Source organism: Haliotis rufescens, unplaced genomic scaffold (genome assembly GCF_023055435.1).
Source record: "Haliotis rufescens isolate VD_foot unplaced genomic scaffold, xgHalRufe1.0.p SCAF_2, whole genome shotgun sequence".
NCBI classification, from domain to species: domain Eukaryota; kingdom Metazoa; phylum Mollusca; class Gastropoda; order Lepetellida; family Haliotidae; genus Haliotis; species Haliotis rufescens.
This window is the reverse complement of record NW_025963890.1, coordinates 31,158,743-31,181,841: the sequence shown is the minus strand read 5'-3', so window position 1 is coordinate 31,181,841 and position 23,099 is coordinate 31,158,743. Positions and strand designations below refer to the sequence as shown.

Sequence of the window (23,099 nt, the reverse complement as noted above, 5' to 3'; positions counted from 1 at the left end):
GCCTTATCAACTATATAGTCAAGGCATGCAAGCATATCAACAGTGGGATGAGATTGAAAAACTCCTTTCTATAAAACGAGAAGCCCTATAGAAGCCAAGAAGTTAACATGGTCGTGAAAGATCTGTCTCTTGGGAATGTGTCGATGGCTGAATTCCTTATGGCTATGGCTCGACATGGGAACCACGGACGATGACCAACTACACGGTAGTGGGCGGAGAATAGAAAATGCTAGCGAGGGTATTATGAGAGATTGGGTAATGAATGATCCCGGGGTGCACAAAGTTGATCAGGGCGATCGTTTACAAGACTGTTTACAAGTATGTCACGAAAAATACAAAGGAGCATCAACCCTTTTCATAATAGACGATTGCAGTGCGAGTAAAGAACTTACCAAAAAGAAAGATGTGCTTTCATATTTAGCATTCTCGGGTCGGCATATGGAGCATAGCGTTTGGGTACTTACTAAAAAATACAACTATGTTCTGAAAGATCTCAGAGAGCGGACCAAATTGGTAGCCCTGTTTCATTGCTAAGACAGAGATTCATTTGAGGAATTTCTACATGAAAATGATGTTATTTATACCAAGCCCGAACGAGATAAAGTCAGAAAACTGTTAGCGGAAACGAAGCATTGTAAACTCGTATTGAAAAACCGATCAACCAGCTGCTTATGCAATTGCTTAGCAAATGTAGCAACTGCTAGGCAAAAATATAGCAACTGCTAAGGAAAAATATAGCAAAAATATAGCAAAAAAAGCAATTGCTAAGCAAAAATATAGCAAATGTAGCAACTGCTAAGCAAAAATATAGCAAATATAGCAACTGCTAAGCAAAAATATAGCAACTGCTAAGCAAAAATATAGCAAAATTTAGCAAATGTAGCAAAATTATAGCAAATATAGCAAAAATAGCAAAAATACGATAAATTGAACATTAGCGGTTATTATGTAATAATGTGGTTTGAAATCCTGATTCTTTCACAACAGTTTATTATTTCAGGCTGTATTGGATATGTCATATTTTATTATGTTAAACTTAAATATCTCCTTAGATATTACATTATGGAAGGCGACGAACTTATCAAACAAATGCTCAAAGAACCTGTCAACATGAAGAAGAACATACAGATAAATCTTTAGATAAACATAGAGAAAGACTTGCGGCTTTGGTAGCCTGTGGAAAATGTTCCCAATATTTTGGGGAAAATTATACCACTGAAAAAATTGATAACATGACCGATGAAGAAATTAAAAAACTGTACGCGCATTATGAGTCTAGACTGGGAGCTACCATGACTAAAACAATAGGGTCGGCTATGTTACAACTATACACAATCGTAGCTAGTATGTTTCTCCCTATCCCAGCAGAACATCGCCCATATTTATGCGAATCTCTTGAGAAAGACCCATTCATCAAACACGCTATAAGCGCAGTAAGCTGTGAGTTTTATCATAGATACGGAATGTTCTTAGCTCCGGTGACCACTGCTTTAATAACGGCTAGGCATTGTCAATTTAAACATAAGTGTCCACACAACCACAACAAGTGAACGAGGAAAGAACCCCAGAAAAGTCGCCGCTGGTAAAAAGGGTGCGTTAGCGAGGAAGTCGGCAAAGGCCCACAATTCAAATATTGAATATTGTCGTCCGATTAAAACTTGGGCTCCCTATATACTAGGAGTTGTTGCTATAGCGGTGGTATGGTTGTTTTATAAGACTGGAGAAGAGAAAACGTCACCCCCGATTACACAACAAGTTCAATTAGAGGTAAGCCCCCATATGATGTTATAAAAGGATGACTACTCCAGTTACAGACGGTAAAATGTTGGTAAACACAACGTTTCATTCAGCGGTGGTCAGCGGCTTGGCCATTGGCTATGCCCGTATAGCTAAAATGATTACTAAAGCCACACCACCCAAGCTAGATTTTAATGGTTATGATGTCGGTATGTTGGTTCTTGATATTGGATTGGCAATGGCTACAAAAGATATGCTAATCAAACAAGGGCTTATCCCAGAAGACATATTGAAGTAATTAAACATTTGAATATTTTATATTATTGAACATTTGAATATGGCATCAATTGCGATGATGGTCGGTGGAGCTATTGTTAATGCTTTAGCTTTTTCGGGGAGTAATTTTTTATTTTCTAGTATGAGAGGAGAGCAGCAGAAAAGACATAATAAAGCATTAGAAGCAGCCCAGTCACAATGGGCCAGAAATAGGATATTAAGATTAGATTTTATTAATGAAGAACTGCGTAAACAAGGACATTCAATTCAATCATTTAAGGATGTTGAATCTGCCATGCACGAATACTTCCTTGTTTATGGAAAGAAACTTGACCCAATGCCAAGGCCAACACTCTCTCAGTTTTATACACCATCAGAGGCTCAGATGGACCGTGAGATAGCATTTATAGTGTTTGGGTTGTCTGCAGTTGCTATTTATAGCTACACAATTATGCATAAGCCATGACCTATCAACACACTGTGTCAGGCTGAGTTATATCAGCTAGCTATGTCCTGCTGACTGGCCAAGCTATAAATAGATCTGGCTGGTTGAGAGACTCGATATGTGCTTTTCATTTAGACAGATGATATGATAGGTGTATAACCATGAATCTATGCAGATATACACTCATGGGGAAATCGATTCAATGTCAGAAGCCATGTGTGGGTGTTTACTGTGGGACCCTCTCTTATAACATCAGAAAGGGTTATAAAAATTACGTTTGTTCTGTATGTGTAATTGGGGTCAAAGGTAGTTACTGTTTATGTAAGAGTCACAGTGCTGATAAGGTCAGGAAGCAGGTTATTTACGCTAGGAAGAGAGATTACATCAACGAGAGGAATAGGTTGGGGAGAATATGTATTTATATATGAAAAACAACCATTTAGACATTTGATTCATTTTGTATATATCATTAAATCACAATGGTTTTTGTCAGAGAGTTGAAGGCTTTGGCAAAACAATGTGGCCTACATGGATATCCTCGAATGAGAAAAGCTGAATTAATTGATTTACTCGGTTTGGAATTCAACAAACCCCAGACTGTTAGAGAACTCAAAGCTCAAGCAAAAAACAGTGGGCTGAGAGGTTATTCTCGAATGAGAAAAGCTGAATTGATCGCTTTACTAAATAATAATCAATCCGATGATAAAAATAAACCGACTGTTGTTGATAATAATGAGTTAAAATTTGTACCCACAGCCGGCGTTGGTAAATATCTAAGAGGTTGGAAGATGGATATTAATTCCAACATGGATGTTAATGATGTTAAGCCCATCGTATCGAGCAAAATTAATGAGGAGTTAGATGATTTAAATAGTATAAAATACCAGCTAACGGTTAAAATGTCATTGAGTAAAAGTAACACAGACGATAGCGCTGAATATACCGAACCATATTTCCGAAGCAGTCAAGAAGTTATAACTGAATCTGATACTATAAGCACATTATTGGATACATCAATTCAATGGATAAAAGAATCTTTAGAACGCTGGACTAATAGAGGTTCGGGTTGGGGTGTGGATAAAATCGATAGTTTATATTTAGATATAGCAAATTATATGCCTTTCAAAGGTTGATCTTATATAGATTTACCCCCGTATTATAAAAAGAAAAAAGCTATAATTAATGTAAAAAATAAAGGTGATGGCTGTTTAAGAATTACGATAAGATCTGCATTGTTCCCTGTAGACAAACATCCAGATTGACATTCGAGCTATCCCCAAAACGATGGACTCAACTTTGATGGTATAGACGAACCTACACCAATCTCACAAATTGATAAGGTGGAAAAGCAAAATAATTTAGCTATAAATGTTTTCGGACATTCTTCTAAAGGAATTGTTATACACATGATAAGCTCCGCCCCAGAACATATTCCCAGAATCAATTCATTTCTGATCGAAAAAGATGGTAAATATCATTATGCGTGGATAAAGAGTTTAAACAGGCTATTATACGATCAAACAAAACATAAGGAAAAGAAATATTTCCGCGAAAGATGCCTGCATGGGTACTGCAGACAAGATCTATTAGAAGCGCATAAAGAAGACTGCAGAGGTGTTGGACAGAATACTATCAGGACTGATATGCCTAAAGAGGGTAAAAATATATTAAAATTTGAACATTATTGTAAACAAATGCCAGTACCGTACGTAATTTAAGCCGACTTTGAAGCACTAAAAATGAATTCTCAAACAATACCCATCCCTGTTGTGTTTCATAACCTTAGAGGATATGATTCACATCTCATTATGCAAGCTATCTCAAAGACCGACGGCGGCTTAACATGTATTCCTAACAATATGGAAAAATATATATAATTCTCGTTGACTAAAACTGTACATTTTACAGACAAGGATGGGAAAGCCAGAATAAAGCAAAGTAATGGGCTTAGATTCATAGACTCCGTACAGTTTCTGTTATCTTCCCTGGACAATTTAGCTTATGCGAACAATCCCGATGACTTTGCAATAACAAATCAATATACCGATCGGTGTCGTCATTTGTTGTTGAGAAAAGGTGTATATCCTTACGAATATATGGATGATTGGTCTAGATTCGACGAAACTAAATTACCACCCCTTGAATCATTCTAAAGTAACTTAACAGAATCTAAAATAACCGATGCCGATTATGAACTCGCTCTAACGGTGTGGGATAAATTAGGTTGTAAGAATTTAGGCGTTTATCATGATCTGTACTTACAAACCGATGTACTGTTACTCGCCGATATATTCAAGATATTTCGAAAGACATGTTTAAAACAATACGGCTTGGACCCGGCATGGTACTATTCCAGTCCCGGACTATCGTGGGATGCATTGTTGAAGAAGACCGGTGTAGAACTAAAATTACTCACAGATTACGATTTGCACTTGTTTATTGATAAAGGATTAAAAGGTGGTATATCGATGGTAGGGAAAAGGTATTCTAAGGCTAAAAGTAAATTAGTGGAAGGATATGATCCGAGTAAACCCGATACTCATATATTATATCTCGATGCCAACAATTTGTATGGATGGGCTATGAGTCAACCTTTACCCACGGGTGGTTTTGAGTGGGTCGATGTGAATGATATCGATGTGAATGATATCCCCTCAGATTCTGATAAAGGGTACATACTAGAAGTTGACTTGGAATATCCAAATTCGTTACATAAAGATCATAACAGTTATCCGCTAGCTCCTGAAAGATTAATGATGAATAAAGATAGGATGTCGGAGTATCAACACTCCTTGATGTGTAATACTAGCTAACATAGAAAAACTTGTACCAAATTTGATGGATAAGACAAAATTGTTGCGAGGTGTTATATACCGACACAGATTCTTTTTTGATGCAAATACAAACCGAGGATGTATATAAAGATATTGCCGAAAAAATAGATATGTACGATACAAGCGATTACCCCAAAGATAATCCACTGCACAGCGCAGTAAATAAAAAGGTATTAGGTAAGATGAAGGATGAAGGTGCTGGGACCCCTATAGCGGAGTATGTCGGATTAAGACCGAAGATGTATTCTATAAAGAAGTCCGATAATGGAGAGATAAGACAAGCTAAGGGTGTTAAGAAGTATGTGGTAAAAAAGCATATCAAACACAAACAGTATAAAGAAGCATTATTCAACTGTAGAACATTCAAACACGAGATGAACTCTTTAAGAAGTTACAATCATAGGATATATGGATTAAGAATGAGCAAGACATCAGACCGCCTCCGTGGTCTAGTGGTAGAGCATCTGCCCGGAGAGCGGAAGGTCCTGAGTTCGATCCCCTTCCGTGTCATACCAAAAGACGTTAAAAGATGGTACTTGTTGTTACCCTGTCAGGCGCTCAGCATTAAGGGGCTAAAACAAGGACTGGTCAGCTCGGAGTCAGTATACTGTGTCTGAGTGTGGTGTTCATGTTAAACTGCTGCATGGTATTTCAGTGTGCTAGCACTATAAATCGGCATCAGTCCGGACTAGTACAAGCAGCCACACACACACACACACACACACACACACACACACACACACACACGTGCATGCACGTCGATATATCAGTGCAATAATCTTGGACGCAACGTTAAACCCAATTTCACCTCACCTCACAAGACATCATTATCCCCCTTAGATACAAAGAGATGGATTGATAAGGATGGTGTAACTACCTATGCTTATGGTTATGGTGGTAATACTGTATCGTTGGGAACTATGAGCAACTCTTCTCGTACAAATGCCCTGTCCGGTCCATCTTTAAGATAATAAATAATAGGCTCTCCTTCTTTCATAACCAATCGACGAATGTTATATACCTTAAGGGACCAAATCGGATCGGTTGCGCGACGTAGGCCTCCTTAGTTCACCGGGCTGGTATAAATATCTTATGCTTACTCTATCCGAAAGTTTTTGTTCCTTGCCTCTCCGCAGTGCTGAAGATTCGGAAGTCACGGATTTCATTTTCATCGCATCGGATGGTTTCTTCCCTATTAATCTCGTTACTTCATTATTCAGCGCTGATACATCAGCTGATAATCGTGTCACCTATTCGGTTGATCTTAATCGTTCTGATTTCATTTCGATCCTATACTGATAGCCAAACAAACGTTCCGCTAATGTCCGGTTAAATCTTTCGACGATAGCTTGACTACGGTGGGCCTCTTTTTCACCACGCCTGATTTCGACATCGTGCTTTGTTAACAGTTTAGTTACTGATCCCATTAACTCGCGACCAGGCTCTACTTGAAATAATTTGGGCCATTTTAGTGATTTATATATGCGGCTCAGTGCATTAGCTACTTCTGTTGACTCTTTCGAGGTTAATGGCTCAGCCTCTTTGTATCGACTACAGTGATCGCTCGCTATTGCGCTCTTCGATAAAGCGCTACTTCGGTTATTACGCGCGGTAACGCATGGCTCCCAAAATTTATGTACACTTTTATTACTGAGAGTTTTACACAGACATAATTGTATTGTTGTTCGTTGTCCATTTGCACATAACGCTTCTCATTGCATAATCAACCGTTTATCGCTGAATGGAGTTCTAATAATCTGTTTGAAAACATCCGCGGCAAGTCCCGGAAATACGATTGTTCAACTAGTTAACTTTTCACACTATACATCCTTTGATCTTAGAAGCGCATGCATGCAATAAAAGAGAACCACAAGCGAAGTTTATATTCTTAATTAGTGGGCAATCCAATTTAAGGCTAAACTGTCACACACATGTAGTTGCTGTCACAACACGGCGGTCATTCATTTCGTAATCGCGCTTTCGTAACATCGCCTGTTTTTCCCCGTAGTTATAACAAGCGATTTCATTGGATTAAAATTCGTTTCTAATGACGCTTTCTTGCCGAAATCTGCTACAAGTTTCGTGATTGGTCAATTTTGAGCACGTGACCTCAGGCAGCCAATCAAGCTGTGATACCAAGCTCGTGTTTGATAAATTTCAGAAGTTAGCGAAAGATTTTTTGTTAAATCGTGTTATTCTGAACGTTTTAAGCAGGAAATCACGATATATATTAAAAATATGGAACTTCGCGAATGTATCGTGCTAGGTTACGAGCTGTGACAAAGATTTTTCATGCATATATTTTTGCATTAAACGTTGTGTCCGAGCCGAGAATTCAAGGCGACGAAAGCCGAGATGTCATTTGACTTACATTACACGCGATCGCACGAAACGATGGAAATAATAACTTAGATGTAAGTTTGATTACTTTTAGATATATTTTTGTTGATTTTATTTATCACTTTGTATAATATATTTAAAGATTTGCTTAAAATAGTCTTTATTTTGCTCTTTGACATGTTCGATGCGGACCCGTTGTCGAAATGTGTGTCCGAGAATTTTATTTTCAATAACATCGCGGGAAATAGTGAATAATTTTTTAATTTATTGATAAAAAATGATAAATTAGAATGGAATACGTATTTCAGACATTGTGAAATATGACAGATTTAATAAATGAATGATATTACAGGTAGATCTAGGTCCATAAAAATATATACTATTTTGACGTGAAGTGAGATAAACACATAGGCCTATTGATGATTTGAGATTTGCCGAGCGCGCTCCCCCGCCTCGGCCTCGGTTAAACGGCTCATCGTCTATAACGCCCACCAATTATTTGGACCCCATTGGTAGCGCAATAGCGAGCGATCACTGTAGTCACATCCACTACGGTTAAAGCGTATTACTACGTTTTGTGTCTTACCTTATCATGGGGAAGAAACAAGAGGTCAGCTTGATGAACTTCATTTGTTGTAAAAATATCAAACTTCTTCCTCGGTATATATCGCGGTGCCGGTAAGTATATTTGCCACATCGCTTGTTTCTTTAACCAATCCTTGGCCACATCTTTAGATACCTTAGCCGCAGTGGCTAATTTTTTTATTGCTCCTATACCTTTCCAATATCCTCGTGGGCTATAGTAAATTTTATTCATTATTAATTAATATTGATGTTACTTTCAATACGTCTCATGATGATCGTTGAATCGCATCATCATTTTGACATAAAAAATTCCATCTGTAGTAGTGGTTTAGGTATATAAATCTGGCTCCAGTGGAAGTGGTCCAGAACCCCCATTACCTATACTACTACTGGCAATCCGTCCGATGCTTCACGCCCAGCCACCTTGGACCTGTCAGTCAAGGCTGTTCTACCTCATAAATCCTTTCCTGTGGATCCTACACTTAGCAGCATTCGACCATTACATCAACTTCTCTTCCCAGCAGCTGTTTCCATTCATTGACAAGGCAGTCGAGGTCACCACGCCATTCTTCACAGGCCCATTGGGAGCATTCGCCATCATCCCCAGCACAGTCTGTCTCCTCCTGATGCCATGCTGGTTCATCGTCGCAGCCCGCTCATGCCAGCACTCCTCATGGGGCATTGTTTGTTGTTTGACGTGGCGTTCGGCGGTATTGAAGCTACATAACAGCGATGTGTAAATAATCAAGTCTTGATAAGAATATCCAGTTACTGACAACATGTTTGTTTGTTTGTTGTTTGACATCATGAGCATAGATCTACGCATATTGAATACGACAAAATGCATCAAACAAGTCACAGAATCTCTCTCCTCTCTCTCCCCCTCCATTGTTGTTGTGTCATGCAGAGACATCATCCACCTTTCATGTGGATGACATGGATCTGTTCTCCATTGACACAGCAATATGTTGGTGGCTTCTGCCTCTTTCAGTGACCAAGCTGGTGAATCAAGCATTACTTGCTGCTCTCAACTATCCCAATGATGCCCTCAACTATCCCCATGATGTGGCATAAGGCAACGTTGGACCAACACCTTGCCAATAGACCGATCCAGTCCCGACCAATAAGCCCCGCCCACAAGCTGCCGTCCTCGTTTTAGGCGTTAGGGGGAACAACCACTGGCTATTCACTGTTGTGTCACAGCCGGCAAAACTTGAATGGGCGGGCGATGAATTTGGCTCAGAATGCTTTGTTTACCAGTCGTGTGTCAAATATATCTAAAGAGAGTTATACCTGACTTGTTTTGGGTTCTATTTTATTTGTCAAATTGCATATGGGGAGTGAGAATGAATCATAAGTCTGATGTAATGGTGTATCGTGTTACGTATTGATGGCTTGAGAGTTACCTCCCTTACTGTACGCACATATGCATTACGTCACTGTTAGCGTCGTCTGATGGCGTTCTGGAAGCTGAGAAGTAAATCCAATGACCAACCACTAATATCTGTTATAACTTGGTAGTTATGAAGTCTGGTAGCATCAAACACTTAACATAGTGTCAGAAGTATTCTGGCTGTTTCTGTTCCCTGTCTGACTGACCGCGTGCGTTTTTCATGCATGTCACCTATTTTCGTGATACCGATACGGCGTGGTAAATCTACTGAACTGTGTCATATTTCATTGATATATTGATATATATTGAAATTTGATATATACTCTGACTGTAAGGGATTTCAACCAGTAATCTGAACTGTTTCTGATATGATCTATGAGAACAACGGTGTTTTCTATCTGAACTGACTGAATACTATTCTGTGTGTAATTGAATCTACGGAAAGCCATTACGCCATATTGCTTGATTACTGTTTTTGACTGATCATGGCAGAAGGTAATCAGGCTGCACCCCAAGTTGTTCACATACCAGTTAACATTCCACTGCCTACTAGATTAGATCTGAAAAGGTGATCTGTCTAGAAATTTAAAGAAATTCAAACGAATGTGGGAAAATTATAAGCTTGCTTCTCGCACTAGGACTGATAGTGAGGAATGTCGGTCGACTACCCTATTGGTCCAGATGTCTTAGACATTGTAGATGGATTAGAATTTTAAAATGAAGCAGATAGACACAAGGTGGACAAAATACTGGAAAAACTTGAACATTATTGTATAGGGGAAACAAATGAAACTTGGGAAAGATACAATTTCAACAGAAGGGACCAGGAACAGTCCGAGTCCATTGATTCTTATGTTGCAGTATTAAGAAATCTTGCAAAAAGTTGCAACTTTGGGGATTTAGCGGAGTCATTGACCCGTGACAGGATGGTAATGGGCATCCGCAATAATGCAACAAGAAAGAGATTGTTAAAGGACTGCATAGATATTTGTAGGTCGCATGACAGTGCGACGAGACGTCTGAAATCACTATCGCAAGCTGAAGATGTTCAGTTTGTAAGTCAAAGGAAACCCAACAAGTCACAGAAACCAAATGCTAAGCAACAGATCAAAACATCTGAACTGCTAAAATGTAATTTCTGTGGAAAGAGGCATGAGTTTCAAAAGAAAGAATGTCCAGCATGGGGTAAGACTTGTGCAAAATGCAAAAAGAGAAATCACTTTGCTGCTTTGTGTCCTGGAAAGAGCAAAGACAGGGTTCACATGAGGGATAGTGATACTGAAGATAGTGAGTCTGAAGAGTTTGTAATGTCTGTAACTTCTGACTGTGTCAATTCTGTACAAGTTGATGAGATGAACTTGGTCAATCAGAATTACCCCAAAAAGATATTTGCAACATTGGTTGTGAATAGAGAGGAAGTTGAATTTCAACTTGACTGTAGGTCAACTGTTAATATTCTGCCTTCTTCTGTGTATACTCAAGTGTTCAGGGATGACAACTTCAGTAAATTGGACACTAATCTGATTTCCACACTGCGAATGTACAACACTGCTGAGACATAACCTCTCGGGAAGAGACGTGTGTCACTACAAAACCCCAAGAATGGCCGCATCAGGTACAGTGTTGAGTTTCTAATTGTGTCTGAGAAGAGTTGCAAACCAATATTAGGGGCACGAGCTGTCCAACAGATGCAACTGATCACTGTGATCTTTGACAATATTCTGTTGATGGAATCACCTGAGGTGAATCTAACTTCCGACTCTTCACTTGACCCTGGGAAACTGGAAATGACTGATATCGAACAAAATTATCAGGATTTGTTTGATGGTGAGGGAACTCTGGAAGGTTTTCTACACTTGGAGGTTGACAATACTGTAACCCCAGTACAGTTACCATGTCGCAAGATTCCTGTTGCTGTACAATCTCAGCTGAAATCTGAACTGAAAAGACTGAGACCTTTGACACCTTACACCTGTGGACATACCAACAGACTGGGTGTCAGCTCTGGTTGTGGTGCAGAAACCGAGGACCAACAAAATCAGGATCTGTATCGATCCGAAACCGTTAAACAAGGCACTTAAGAGAAACCATTATCCGATAATGACTATAGATGATGTGTTGCCAAATGTTTCTCTTTAGTGGATGCCAAAAATGGGTTCTGGCATGTTCAGTTGGATGAACAGAGCAGTTACCTGATAACGTTTGAAACTCCCTGGGGAAAGTACCGTTGGCTCCGTATGCCGTTTGGCCTCTCACCAGCTCCTGAAGAGTTCCAACGACGACTGAATGATGCCATATCTGGACTGGATAGTGTTCGTGCAATTCATGACGATATCTTAGTTTATGGCGTGGGAGAAACTGATCAGGATGCTGAGGTCGATCATGACAAGAAATTGATCGCCCTTTTTGATTGTTGTCGAGCAAAGGACATCAAACTGAATCAGTCTAAACTGAAGTTGAAACTGACAAAAGTGCCCTATCTGGGTCATGTACTAACTGGACTCCAAATTGATAAGACCAAGGTTGAGGCTATCAAGAAAATGCCTTCACCTACTGACAAACAAGGTGTGCAACTCATCTTGGGGATGGTCAACTATGTGCAAGAGTTTGTACCCAATCTCTCTTAAATCACCGCTCCACTGAGAGATCTGCTGAAAGGTGATGTGTACTTTCGATGGGACAACACTGTACATAGACAGTGTTTGGAGAAGATTAAGCACATTCTGTCAGAACCTCCTGTTCTGAAATATTTTGATAACGAAGCTGTCACATATCTCCAATGTGATGCTTCACAAAGTGGCCTCGGAGCATGTCTTATGCAAGATGGACAACCAGTGGCATATGCGTCCAGATCAATGACAAGCACAGAGCAACATTACGCTCAGATAGAAAAGGAAATGCTTGCAATAGTCTTTGGACTGGAACGTTTTGATCAGTATGTGTATGGACGCAAGGTGACTATAGAGACAGACCACAAACCCTTAGAGTCCATCCTGAAAATGAGCCTCCTGAGCGCACCTAAAAGGCTGCAACGCATGATGCTACGGTTGCAGAAGTACGACTTTACAGTGGTGTACAAGAAAGAAAGCCTGATGTTCATGGCTGACACATTAAGTCGTGCATACTTACAACATGACAGACAATTGATCACTGACGAAGGCCAAGTGTTGATGATAGACATGAGGAGCCCAACGGCTATTGACATTGAGACAATTCAAATGGTCGATCATTTATCCATATCTCAATAGAGACTAGCTGAACTGAAACAAGCCACAAGTCAAGATACCTGCATAAGCAAACTGATGCAGCTCACACAGCAAGGATGGCCACCGTCAAAGGAAGATGTACCACACTCAGTACGTGAGTACTTTACCTTTCGGGACGAACTCTCTATGCAGAATGGCGTAGTATTCAAGGGCGAGCGTATTGTTGTACCTGCAAGTATTCGTGGCAACATCATGGAGAGAATTCACTCAAGCCACATTGGTGTGCAAGGGTGTATACGACGAGCAAAAGAACTTGTCTACTGGCCAAACATGGGACAGGAAATAATAGATCTTGTAAGCAAGTGTGAACCCTGCAATACCCTACAACAAGAACAAAGCAGGGAGCCTTTGATCAGTCATCAAATTCCTACTCGTCCCTGGGAGAAACTGGGATGCGATTTGTTCGAGTTTGATCAGAAAGACTTTTTGATTACTGTGGACTATTATTCCGACTTCTTCAAAGTTGACAGGCTCCACAGCAAGCAAGCTCCTGAAATCATCAAGAAGCTCAAGTCACATCTAGCTAGACATGGGATTCCGGATCAGATTATCTCCGATAACGGTCCACCGTTCAACTCTGAAGCTTTTCGTAAGTTCTCAGACAACTATGAATTTGAGCATGTTACGTCATCACCTCATTACCCACAATCCAACAGGAAAGTTGAAAGTGCGGTGAAGATAGCTAAGAAGCTGATGACAAAGTCACTACATGCCCAAACTGATCCTTACTTAGCTCTCCTGGACTGGCGAAATGTTCCGACAGAGGGAATAGGATTTTCTCCTGTACAGCGACTCTTTAGCAGGAGGACAAAGACCAAACTCCCAACTGCAAGTACACTTTTACAACCAAAGACCGTTGATGGTGTGTCAGACAAGATAGCTTGTAAAAAATCTAAACAAGCTTAGTACTTTAATAGAGGCACCACCGAACTTCCTGTTTTGAAGGAGGGAGATGTGGTAAGAGTTAAGCCTACTTAGTTTGACAAACAGTGAAAGAAAGCTGTTATAGAACAGGTGGATGTGAGGTCGTATGAACTGCGTACAGAAGATGGCAGTAACTTGCGCAGAAACAGACGACATTTGAGAAAGTCTCATGAAGCTCTTCCATTGTTTGTGGATACAGATGTGGCTGAAAGGAACCTGTTAGAACCAGATCTGAATGTGGAAAGAACATCCGCTGAAACTCCTATGAGCAACTATACTGACAAGCCTGTAGTACAAACATCAAGCAAAACTACAGAGAGAGTTCAGATTCCTGCACAGACAACTAGACTGTCAAGTGAGACAACTGAGAAGAGAACTTCTCGTGGTCGTGTGATCAAACAACCATCTAGATTCAGAGGCTATCTTACAAATTAAGAACTTTAAAGTAAAGCTGTTTTGCAGTAAAATTGTGTTATGGACTGTGAGCCTTTTTAAAAGGACGAGGAACTGTTTAGTTTTATGTTATGAACTGTGTGCCTTACTAAGGACAAAATCAATTCATAACTGTTATTGTGTTGAAAGTTTGGGAAGTGTTTCAAATATACCTTCTGTTTTCAGCTACTGAGCTGTTAAGGACAAAGACTCATTTTACCATTAGTATTGCATTAATGTTTCAAGACTTTAAAGGTTACCCTTAAAAGGGGAGATGTTACGTATTGATGGCTTGAGAGTTACCTCCCTTACCGTACGAACATATGCATTCTGGAAGCTGAGAAGTAAATCCAATGACCAACCACTTCTATCTGTTATAACTTGGTAGTTGTGAAGTCTTGTAGCATCAAACACTGAACTCAATGAGGAAGTCACCATGGCTGAAAGTTAGAAGCGTACACTACTTCGAAGCACTCATGTCAGGCAGACCATACTATATTGTCAATTTACAGCATGTCAATAATATATTATTTCATCCACGGGCGGAGTAACTAAATTTTGTTTTAACTTTCCATCGTAATTTAAGTGTATGGAAAGTACTGGAAACCGTTAACACAAGCACAAGTTACAAATCATGTGAATATCTATAAATAGATTGTCAACAGTTACATTACCCATGTTTTTTGTCTGGTGCTCTAAGTAAAACCAATATAACCTGAAAGGCTTAGAGTTAGTGGGTCGTTTAATGAATAAACATAAAAAAAATAGTTGATAAAATCAAAGCAGTACATTATTTCCCCTCACTGCTACATTGGTTTTTATTATATAATAGTTGAATCATAACATATATTTCATTTGGGCATCTGGAACATGGGGCTGGGCATGTCACCAGGGATAAGTCTAGACCTGCTCAGAGGCTGATATTCAGCCCCAAATCTGTATCAGATGTCAGTAAACTTTCATGCAGAATGTAAGGAAAATATACATTATAAGTCTTTTCCCCAATCTGTTTGCAAGGGCACTTTGTTTGGAATTCTAAATTTAGATAAAAATCCTTGGTCACACTTCCAGAACATTGGACTTACTAAACTGCCAGTATTTAGGTACATTGATGTGAGAACAGTTGAAAACATTGAGAGGTTCCGAGATAAAATGAGCACCTGTAACTGCCATGGTTATATCAAATCAATCAGATCCATGTTCCAGAAAAGGGAAACCTTTGTTGGTAAAAGTATCTTAAGACAGGGGTCTGCAGAACTTCACATAGATTAACTTGCATTGATAAAATTTACAACACAAATTAAAATTCATATATGATCTTTTATTCAAAAGACTTTTCATGAATCCAAGAATTATTACTGTGAGCAACTATAAACATGTAAATTAAGTACAACAAATTATCTCATAAGGAAGAGAATTTATGGATGTCAACTTCTTAATTGTGAGGATCACCACCATCCTTAAATTCTCTTCCTTATGTGTAACACTTCTAAATGCCATCCAAAGACTTAAATATGTCATAAGTTCCAAGTTTTAATCAACAAAATTACCTGCTGACATCATGACTGTAATAATGATAAGAAATAATTATTTTATTGCTCCAGAAACCACATGCCTATAGGACATAACACTAAATAATATATATTTCATTTTACAAATCACATGTGAAGTGACAAGTATTAATTATGCATGAAACAACATACATAAATGCAAATATCAGGTAGCTGGACGCCTGGAGTTCATTAGATATTTTAACATATATCCCAAGTATGCCTCGCAATACTGGTGTGAACATGACCTTTCCTTAAATAATGAAAATACACACAAACAGGGATTCAGACCAGTTTCTTTTCTAGGATACTCACTGATTGTCATCCATAATGTCCTAAAGTTGTTCTAAAATTTGGTAAAGTGATATCAAAAGATAAAAACCCCACTTGAAAAAGTCCTGAAGCCAGCAAAATCACTGTGAAGTAAATATAAAGCTCATTCTCAACATAATCATAACCAAAACTTGAACAATATGTAAATAACCAACAGGCTTAATAAACACTAGCTCTTGCTCAATCATCAAATATTGACAATCTCCTCAAATCAAGGTAAAGAATTACATTTTGGGTTAAATACATTTCAATATTCACAGTTATAAACTAGTGTCCAAAAGAAACGATACCAACTTATTTTCAAAATTGTTTTTTTACTAAGTGAATTGTCAAGTATGAAAACATGCCAATTCGTATTGCACATCCCAAACACAGCATAGTCGATAAAAAATACCGGGAACACGTGATCACTTCCGGGAAAAACGTAAATTTCGTGAAAGTGACATTTCCCTCTCTAGCATGTTCTGCACGTGCAGAAAAACTGTATAAAACGGCTGATCAGACACGTTGATATCACAGCAACAAAAAGAACACAAGATATGCCACGTTTGACAGCCATCGAGAGAGAGAGAGCCGTTGGAATGGTCCAACAAGGAGCGTCACACGTCGACGTCGCCAGAAGGTTGGGCTGCGCACGCATCACTATCACCAGGTTGATGCTGCGGTTACGTCAGACAGGTCAGACGTCAGACAGGCCCAGGAGTGGAAGACCACGAGTAACCACGCCCCGTGAAGATCGTTACATCCGGGTATTACACCTGAGGAACCGCACCGTAACAGCAACGTCCACGGCGGCTACAGCACTGGGACACAGGATCAGTCGACAGACCGTCTACAGGAGACTACGGCAGTATGGTATCCGGCCACGTCATCCCTACCGCGGACCGCTCCTGACGCCTCGACACCAGAACAACAGACTGATCTGTCGAGCACTTTCACTTGCAGTTAGGAACGGGTGTCGCTGGTGTTGATGGGTAATCTGCCAATCTGCCAATCTTGTCGAGGTGTGGTGACCCTAGGACGACCGCTCCGAGGAAGGTCATCTGTGGTCTGTGTAGCATTATATCGATGCAGGAGACGGTAAATTGCGGTTATGTTAACGTTGAAATGACGGGCAACATCTTGGACAGACTCTCCAGCTTCCAAACGATAGCCTGGTTTCTCTGAATTTGAGTTAGGCGTGGCATTGTTGACCAAGAAGTGGTAGGTCCAAGAATCGGCCACAGTTTTATACCCAGTACAGTTCGTGACAGTTCGTGCATTTTCGATTTTGCGAGAAATGGGTGCATGATACCCACATATTCATTGAAAGGGTGCGTTTTGGCGATTCGTTGTTTATGTTGCATTTTTACTCGGGGCTTCCAAAATGCAACCAAAAATATTGATAACACCATCAGGCTTCACTACATGCTAAAACTCGTATCAATTTATGGTTCCGTGTTTGTTACCTATTTGCTTAAAACCATTTGTGTTTCTTTTGCGTGTGAGTATACAAGTGATGACAGTTCATCATAAAATATAGGACGTTGTAAGATACATAAAGCACAAGATGCTGCAGCTAAGGTAGTAGTTGTTTGTGCACTAAAATAATAAATTTAACATTTTGTGCAGCAAACAATGGAATATAATAACATAATTTATTTACATTGGAGACAATGGGGCGCTCCCCCGGTTGCAGGTGCGAGTGGGTCATAAACCCAAGTGATAGGATATAGAGAAAGAGTACCTCGAGGATCGTGGATAGGATAGGGATAGGATTCCAGTATTAGTAAAGATATAACCTTGGAGGTGGTGATCCCCGGGTGTGAGGTTAGGGATAGGAACCCAGTATCATTAAAGATGTACCCTTGGAGGTTGTGAAACCCCGGGTGTTAGGTAAGGGATAGGATCTCAGTATTAGTAAAGATGTACCCTTGGAGGTTGTGAGCCCGTGGTGTTAGGTAAGGGATAGGATCTCAGTATTAGTAAAGATGTACCCTTGGAGGTCGTGAAACCCCGGGTGTTAGGTTAGGTTAGGGAGAGGTATATGGTATAAGTTGGGGGCTACAGACGCCCAAAAGAGAGGTTGTGTAGCAACCGAGTGACTCCAAGGAAAAAATAGATGGAAAATGCCTGAATTGCAAAATAATATGTAATGACTTATAACAAAGTTTAATAGCATCAGTCCTGTGTACACATGCCGTATAGTCTGTATCACAGCGAGCACTGGGTGGCAGTAGCAGGGGTATGGAACTTACGACACATTGTCTTGTGTATCCTCACTTAGCACATAGTGTAGTCCATATACTGTGCTCTACACGATTGGGTACAATAGACAATACAGAAGAGTCCTGAGATGATTTGGCACTTATAAAATGTCACACACAACTAACGGTCATGATTAAACATAGGAGATGAGAACGATGCTTCACAACCATCTAAATATATGCACAAACTGACATGGTAGACTATGGCACCTCGTCAGGTTGAAGTCGAGCGTATGCATGTCACACAGTACATAGGGAGACCTGGGCTTGGTGCAAGGTAGCTTCGGGGGTTCGGATATACCGAGTGAAGCAGTCAGAGCTCCACCGTCCTAGAGTCTTGATAAGGTGGTCCTCTAGACGAGCTTGAGCTGCCGTCATGGCCGCACCAATCCGGAAAGAGTGTCCTGAATACCCACTGGAACTAAAACCGGCGCAACACAATATAATACTAAGCCATCTCAGAAAGGTATTCCTGGTAATGGCTGTAAAGGAGCTGTCCACAAAGAGGGGGTCGGTGTTACGTGCCCCACTCTGTCGTCTGATCCATACGAGTTGTGTCAGGCTGCAAAAAGGGTTCTTTGTAGCGAACAAATGGAATATGTACGCCTTGACGAAAGGGTCAGTCTTAGACTCTTTAAGTCGTAATATGCACCTGGCACAATTTGAATCGAATGTGATGTCTTCTATGCAGATGTTAGTGTCGACGTCAAAACCAGTTGAGCAGGTAAAATCGCCACAACGTAAAAATCCAAAGAAAGCAATGGTGCACAAAGTCTCCATGGTCAAGTCATTGTAAGGTCCTAGCACAACCTGTCTTAGGAGAGTGACGATCCGACAGAGAATGTCATACGTAATGGGAAGCCTCTTGGCGGGAGATTGTAACTTCTTGTATCCTCTCATTAATGTCTGGATACGGGCAAAAGCACCAGAGGCTGGGGAATCAAACACTGTAGGTAATCCGGCTTGCAAGTAAGTATACCTAATACCTGCCAGGTATGTTTTCACTATTGTATAAGCAACCTTAAGGACCCCCAAAACAGTGGGCCAGAAAGTACTGGAGATACGTCTCTTGCACTGGAGGCAGAGTGTCGGCTTCCATGGAAAACAGCTACACACGGATCATGAACTTGATGTAGCACTGCATCCCTGTGGTGTAGGTGTGTTTGGTGCAAGGGGTAATGGCAGCTGACCACAGGGTATTCAGATGGGTATTCGAATCCAGATGACTTGTGAACTGGGAGGGCATGGTGTGGCATTCTTCTCTGCTGACGGCGCTAGACTTCGGAATTTCTTGAGCTGCAAATGCGAGAGCGCATTAGCAATGTTGTTATGGACGCCAGGGATATGTTGTGCAATGATGACAAAGTTACTTTTAGCAGCAGTCCAGGTTAGTGTTCTCATTAAAGACATAATCTTAGTACATTTGGATCTGCCTTTCCTAATGATATGAAAAGTTGATATATTGTCAGAGCGAAAGAGCAGTCGATTTTGTGACCATCTATATCCCCACAAAATGGCTGCCACAACAATAGGGTATAGTTCCAGGAAGGCAAGGCTGTGTTCTACGCTTAATCTACCTAACAGTTTTGAAGGCCATTTGTCGGCAAACCAGGAAATAACCACCAAGACCTACAGTAGCGGCAGCATCCGTTTATAATTCCATGTCACAGTTAGAGGTGGCAGTACAATCATGGAAGAATGACACTCCATTTCATTCTTTCAAGAAGGTGGCCCACATGTGTAGGTCTTAGTGGCAGGCATGGGATAAGATCACATGATGATGGAGTTTCTTCACTGTCTTAGAAAGGTCGATCAGGTAGGATATGAAGGAACGACCAGGGATAATGACTCTGCATGCATATTTAAGATTCCCCAATAATGACAGCAGTTCACGTTTTGTACACTTTTTCCATCTAGAAAACTCGTCGACCATTGCTGAAATTCTTGACAACTTGTCTCGTGAAGTCATTGAAAGCAAGTCCAGAACAATTCCAAGATATTCGATAACTGGAACAGGACCTGCTGATTTATGTTCAGCTAATGGTACGTATTTGGAGTAGCCCAAAGAGTTCACATAAAGTGTTCATGGTTTTCTGAGCATCAGCAGTTGGCACGTCAATGGTGAGGAAGTCATCAAGGAGGTGGAGAATATGTTTGACATCATAATTGTTATGCAGGATCCAGCATACTGCTTCTGGGAGGGAGTCGAAAAGTTTTGCATCTGCATCCGGATGCCAAACGTGTATAAAAATAGAACTCTTCATCCCACTTGAATCCAAAGAACGGCCCAAACTTGGGTGCAATGGGTACCTGTTTAAAAGCGTCATAAATGTCAACCTTGCACATCAAGGCCCCCGGTCCTTCTTCCAGAATATAAGGTATAGCGTTGTCAATGGTCATGTAGGACAGGGAGCACAAGTCTTTGTCAATCAGTTCATTTACACTTGGAATATCTGGCTTGCCATGTGGGTCTGATAGATCCAAAATGAGTCTTTTCTTGCGGCTGTACTTGCCTTCAGCTAAACCTAGAGGACTGGGGGAAGGTGACTTGGTGAAAGGTCCAATAATGTATCCCTTTGCCACTTCTGACTGGACCAGTTTAATGATGATTGAAGGCTCTCGTCGTGCCCTGAGATTGTTAGAACACTCAATAGTTGTAGTTGGCAGAGGAGCGATTAGAGGGTCAAAGCCCAGTGTAAGTCCATCGATTAGGTTGGAAATTTGGTCTGGATGAGATGAAAGTTCATATTTTAATTGAGTCACATTAATTGGTGTTAAGTTCACAGGTCAAGATGACAATAGGGGCGCCAGCCCATCTGGAGTCAGTCAGGTCTTATTCTTCCTCTCTCTGCAGTTCCGTTTCCCATGGCTTGTGTCTTTGCAGATGACACACATGTGTTCAAAGTAACTTGTTTGTCGCTGGCAGCCCTGGTCATTAAAATTCTTACACACTTCTCTGCCGTTGAAGCCCACTTTAGGTCGACCTCTGCCGCCAACTTTGCCTTGACGATAGCGTGTTGAGGTCCTGTCAAACTGCCCACTTGGACGTCTGATTCTGGCGTCCATATGATTGGGGCATCCCTCAGAAGTGTGGGTTATGCTCTGGCACAATTGACATGACCTGGCCCTCTGTCCTGTAGAACACATTGTGTAGATCCTTTTGTCCACCATGCCCCACCTAATAGGAGTCCCTTTCTCTGCATATGCTGCTACACGTGCGGCAAATAGCTTGTGATAATCATAGTGATTAGTCTTGCCAGGAAAGTGTTTTGCTAGTCCTACAACAGTTTGTTCATGGTCATCCAATTGTGCACGTAGTTATGGTTATTTTCGCAGTTCACATTCTTGTATGCAGTAGAGGCAATGATGAAATCGGGTAGTGACAAAGACCTTCCTAGCTTAGTATCTTCGCGTCCCTCTGATTCACGTTCCCTGATGTTGAGATCTTGCTGTAGTAATAATGCCAAGTTGACTTATGTACCTTGTTTGATTTTTGTCTTGAGGTGGGCTGGAATGGTGTTGATCAGTGGCAAGGAGTCAGAAGGGACAGCCTGTGGCATCTGGGGGGTTGTTAGCTGATGTGTTGTTGTAGAATCCACTTTCAACGAGTAGATAAGTGCTTTCAGTTCACGCACTTCATCGCGGAGAGACTTGTCGTTCGCCATGTTGTTTACATCCGGACATCTGACAGGCATGTCGAAAAGCAAGGGGGAGATGTCGTTTCTGTCGTAAACTAAATCCGTGTCGACTGGAATGTGTGTTCTAGCTGCTTGGGCTAATTCGTTGACAGAAGGTTGTAAACTGCTAGCTGCACTTGTTGATTGCTGGTGATGAAGGTTATCATGTTGAGCCTCGTGTGTCGTATCATGGGTGTGACTGGTCACCTCGACTAATCTGCAGCTTGACACATTCTCTTTGTAAAGCTGAAGGAGGAATTTTCGAGTCCGTGATGTAGGCACTTTCATTCCCAGCTGTGATAGTCGGTTTCTCAGGTCAGCTGCAGTCAAATATGGGGGGGGGGTTGCCCGGCTAGGTCGACTGGAGCGAGGTGCGAGGTCGCTATCTTGTTTGTTGTGATCTGGGGTCAAAGTTGAGCCGCTGACACTTTTGCCTTTACGAGGTCGTCTAGACGAAGGGGGTTGTTTCCCTCTGTTGGCAAACATGTTGGCCCAGAGTAGGACAATAGGCAACATGATACAGGAATGGATGTCAAAATAACATCGAGATTAAGGTCGATTACGAGAAGCATAAACAAGATGGCATTGAGAGAAACAAGAACAAGCGGATGGTGAGTGAAGGGCTAAATAGGCTTTAGTGAGTGACGTCCGAAGAATAGGTTTGCACATGCATTGCCGACAAAATATTGGATTGTGGGATAGGTAAAGTGTAACCTGATCCATAGCAGAAAAAAGGATGTGATGTGATGACAGTTCATAATAAAATATAGGACGTTGTAAGATACATAAAGCACAAGATGCTGCAGCTAAGGTAAAAGTTGTTTGTGCACAAACTAAAATAATAAATTTAACATTATTATACAGAAAAATATAATGTACTTGGCATAGAAATAGCGTATTTTACGACAGGTAAAATGAATATGAAAAGACGAACATTTGTAAACAATGCATTGAAACAAAGGATAGGGGTTGTTGATTACAACATGAAATTCCAACCAATAATCTTGATTCTTTATTCTTTTCTTATTCTTGTTTCTCATGTACAAACATTAGATTGACTG

At 40.7% G+C, this 23,099-nt stretch overlaps 2 protein-coding genes across 2 annotated transcripts in view; both read left to right on the top strand.

Moving 5' to 3' along the window:
- The window catches only part of LOC124119420 (SCY1-like protein 2), a 328,929-nt gene extending 316,071 nt beyond the window's left edge, over positions 1–12,858 (top strand). The window contains exons 18-21 of the mRNA XM_048399279.1: positions 8,742–8,900; positions 11,260–11,437; positions 11,750–12,215; positions 12,462–12,858. Of these exons, the coding sequence (XP_048255236.1) occupies positions 8,742–8,900; positions 11,260–11,437; positions 11,750–12,215; positions 12,462–12,858 (1,200 nt within the window). The remainder of the gene's footprint in view (positions 1–8,741; positions 8,901–11,259; positions 11,438–11,749; positions 12,216–12,461) is intronic.
- A 54-nt stretch (positions 12,859–12,912) lies between these two features.
- LOC125381920 (uncharacterized protein K02A2.6-like) lies at positions 12,913–13,782 on the top strand. The gene has a single exon (XM_048399278.1). The coding sequence runs from the start codon at positions 12,913–12,915 to the stop codon at positions 13,780–13,782; it is 870 nt and encodes a 289-aa protein (XP_048255235.1).
- The last annotated feature ends 9,317 nt before the right edge of the window (positions 13,783–23,099 follow it).

Coding starts and splice junctions, on each gene's coding strand:
- LOC125381920 (XM_048399278.1), top strand. CDS start 12,913: ATGCAGCTCACACAGCAAGGATGGCCACCGTCAAAGGAAGATGTACCA.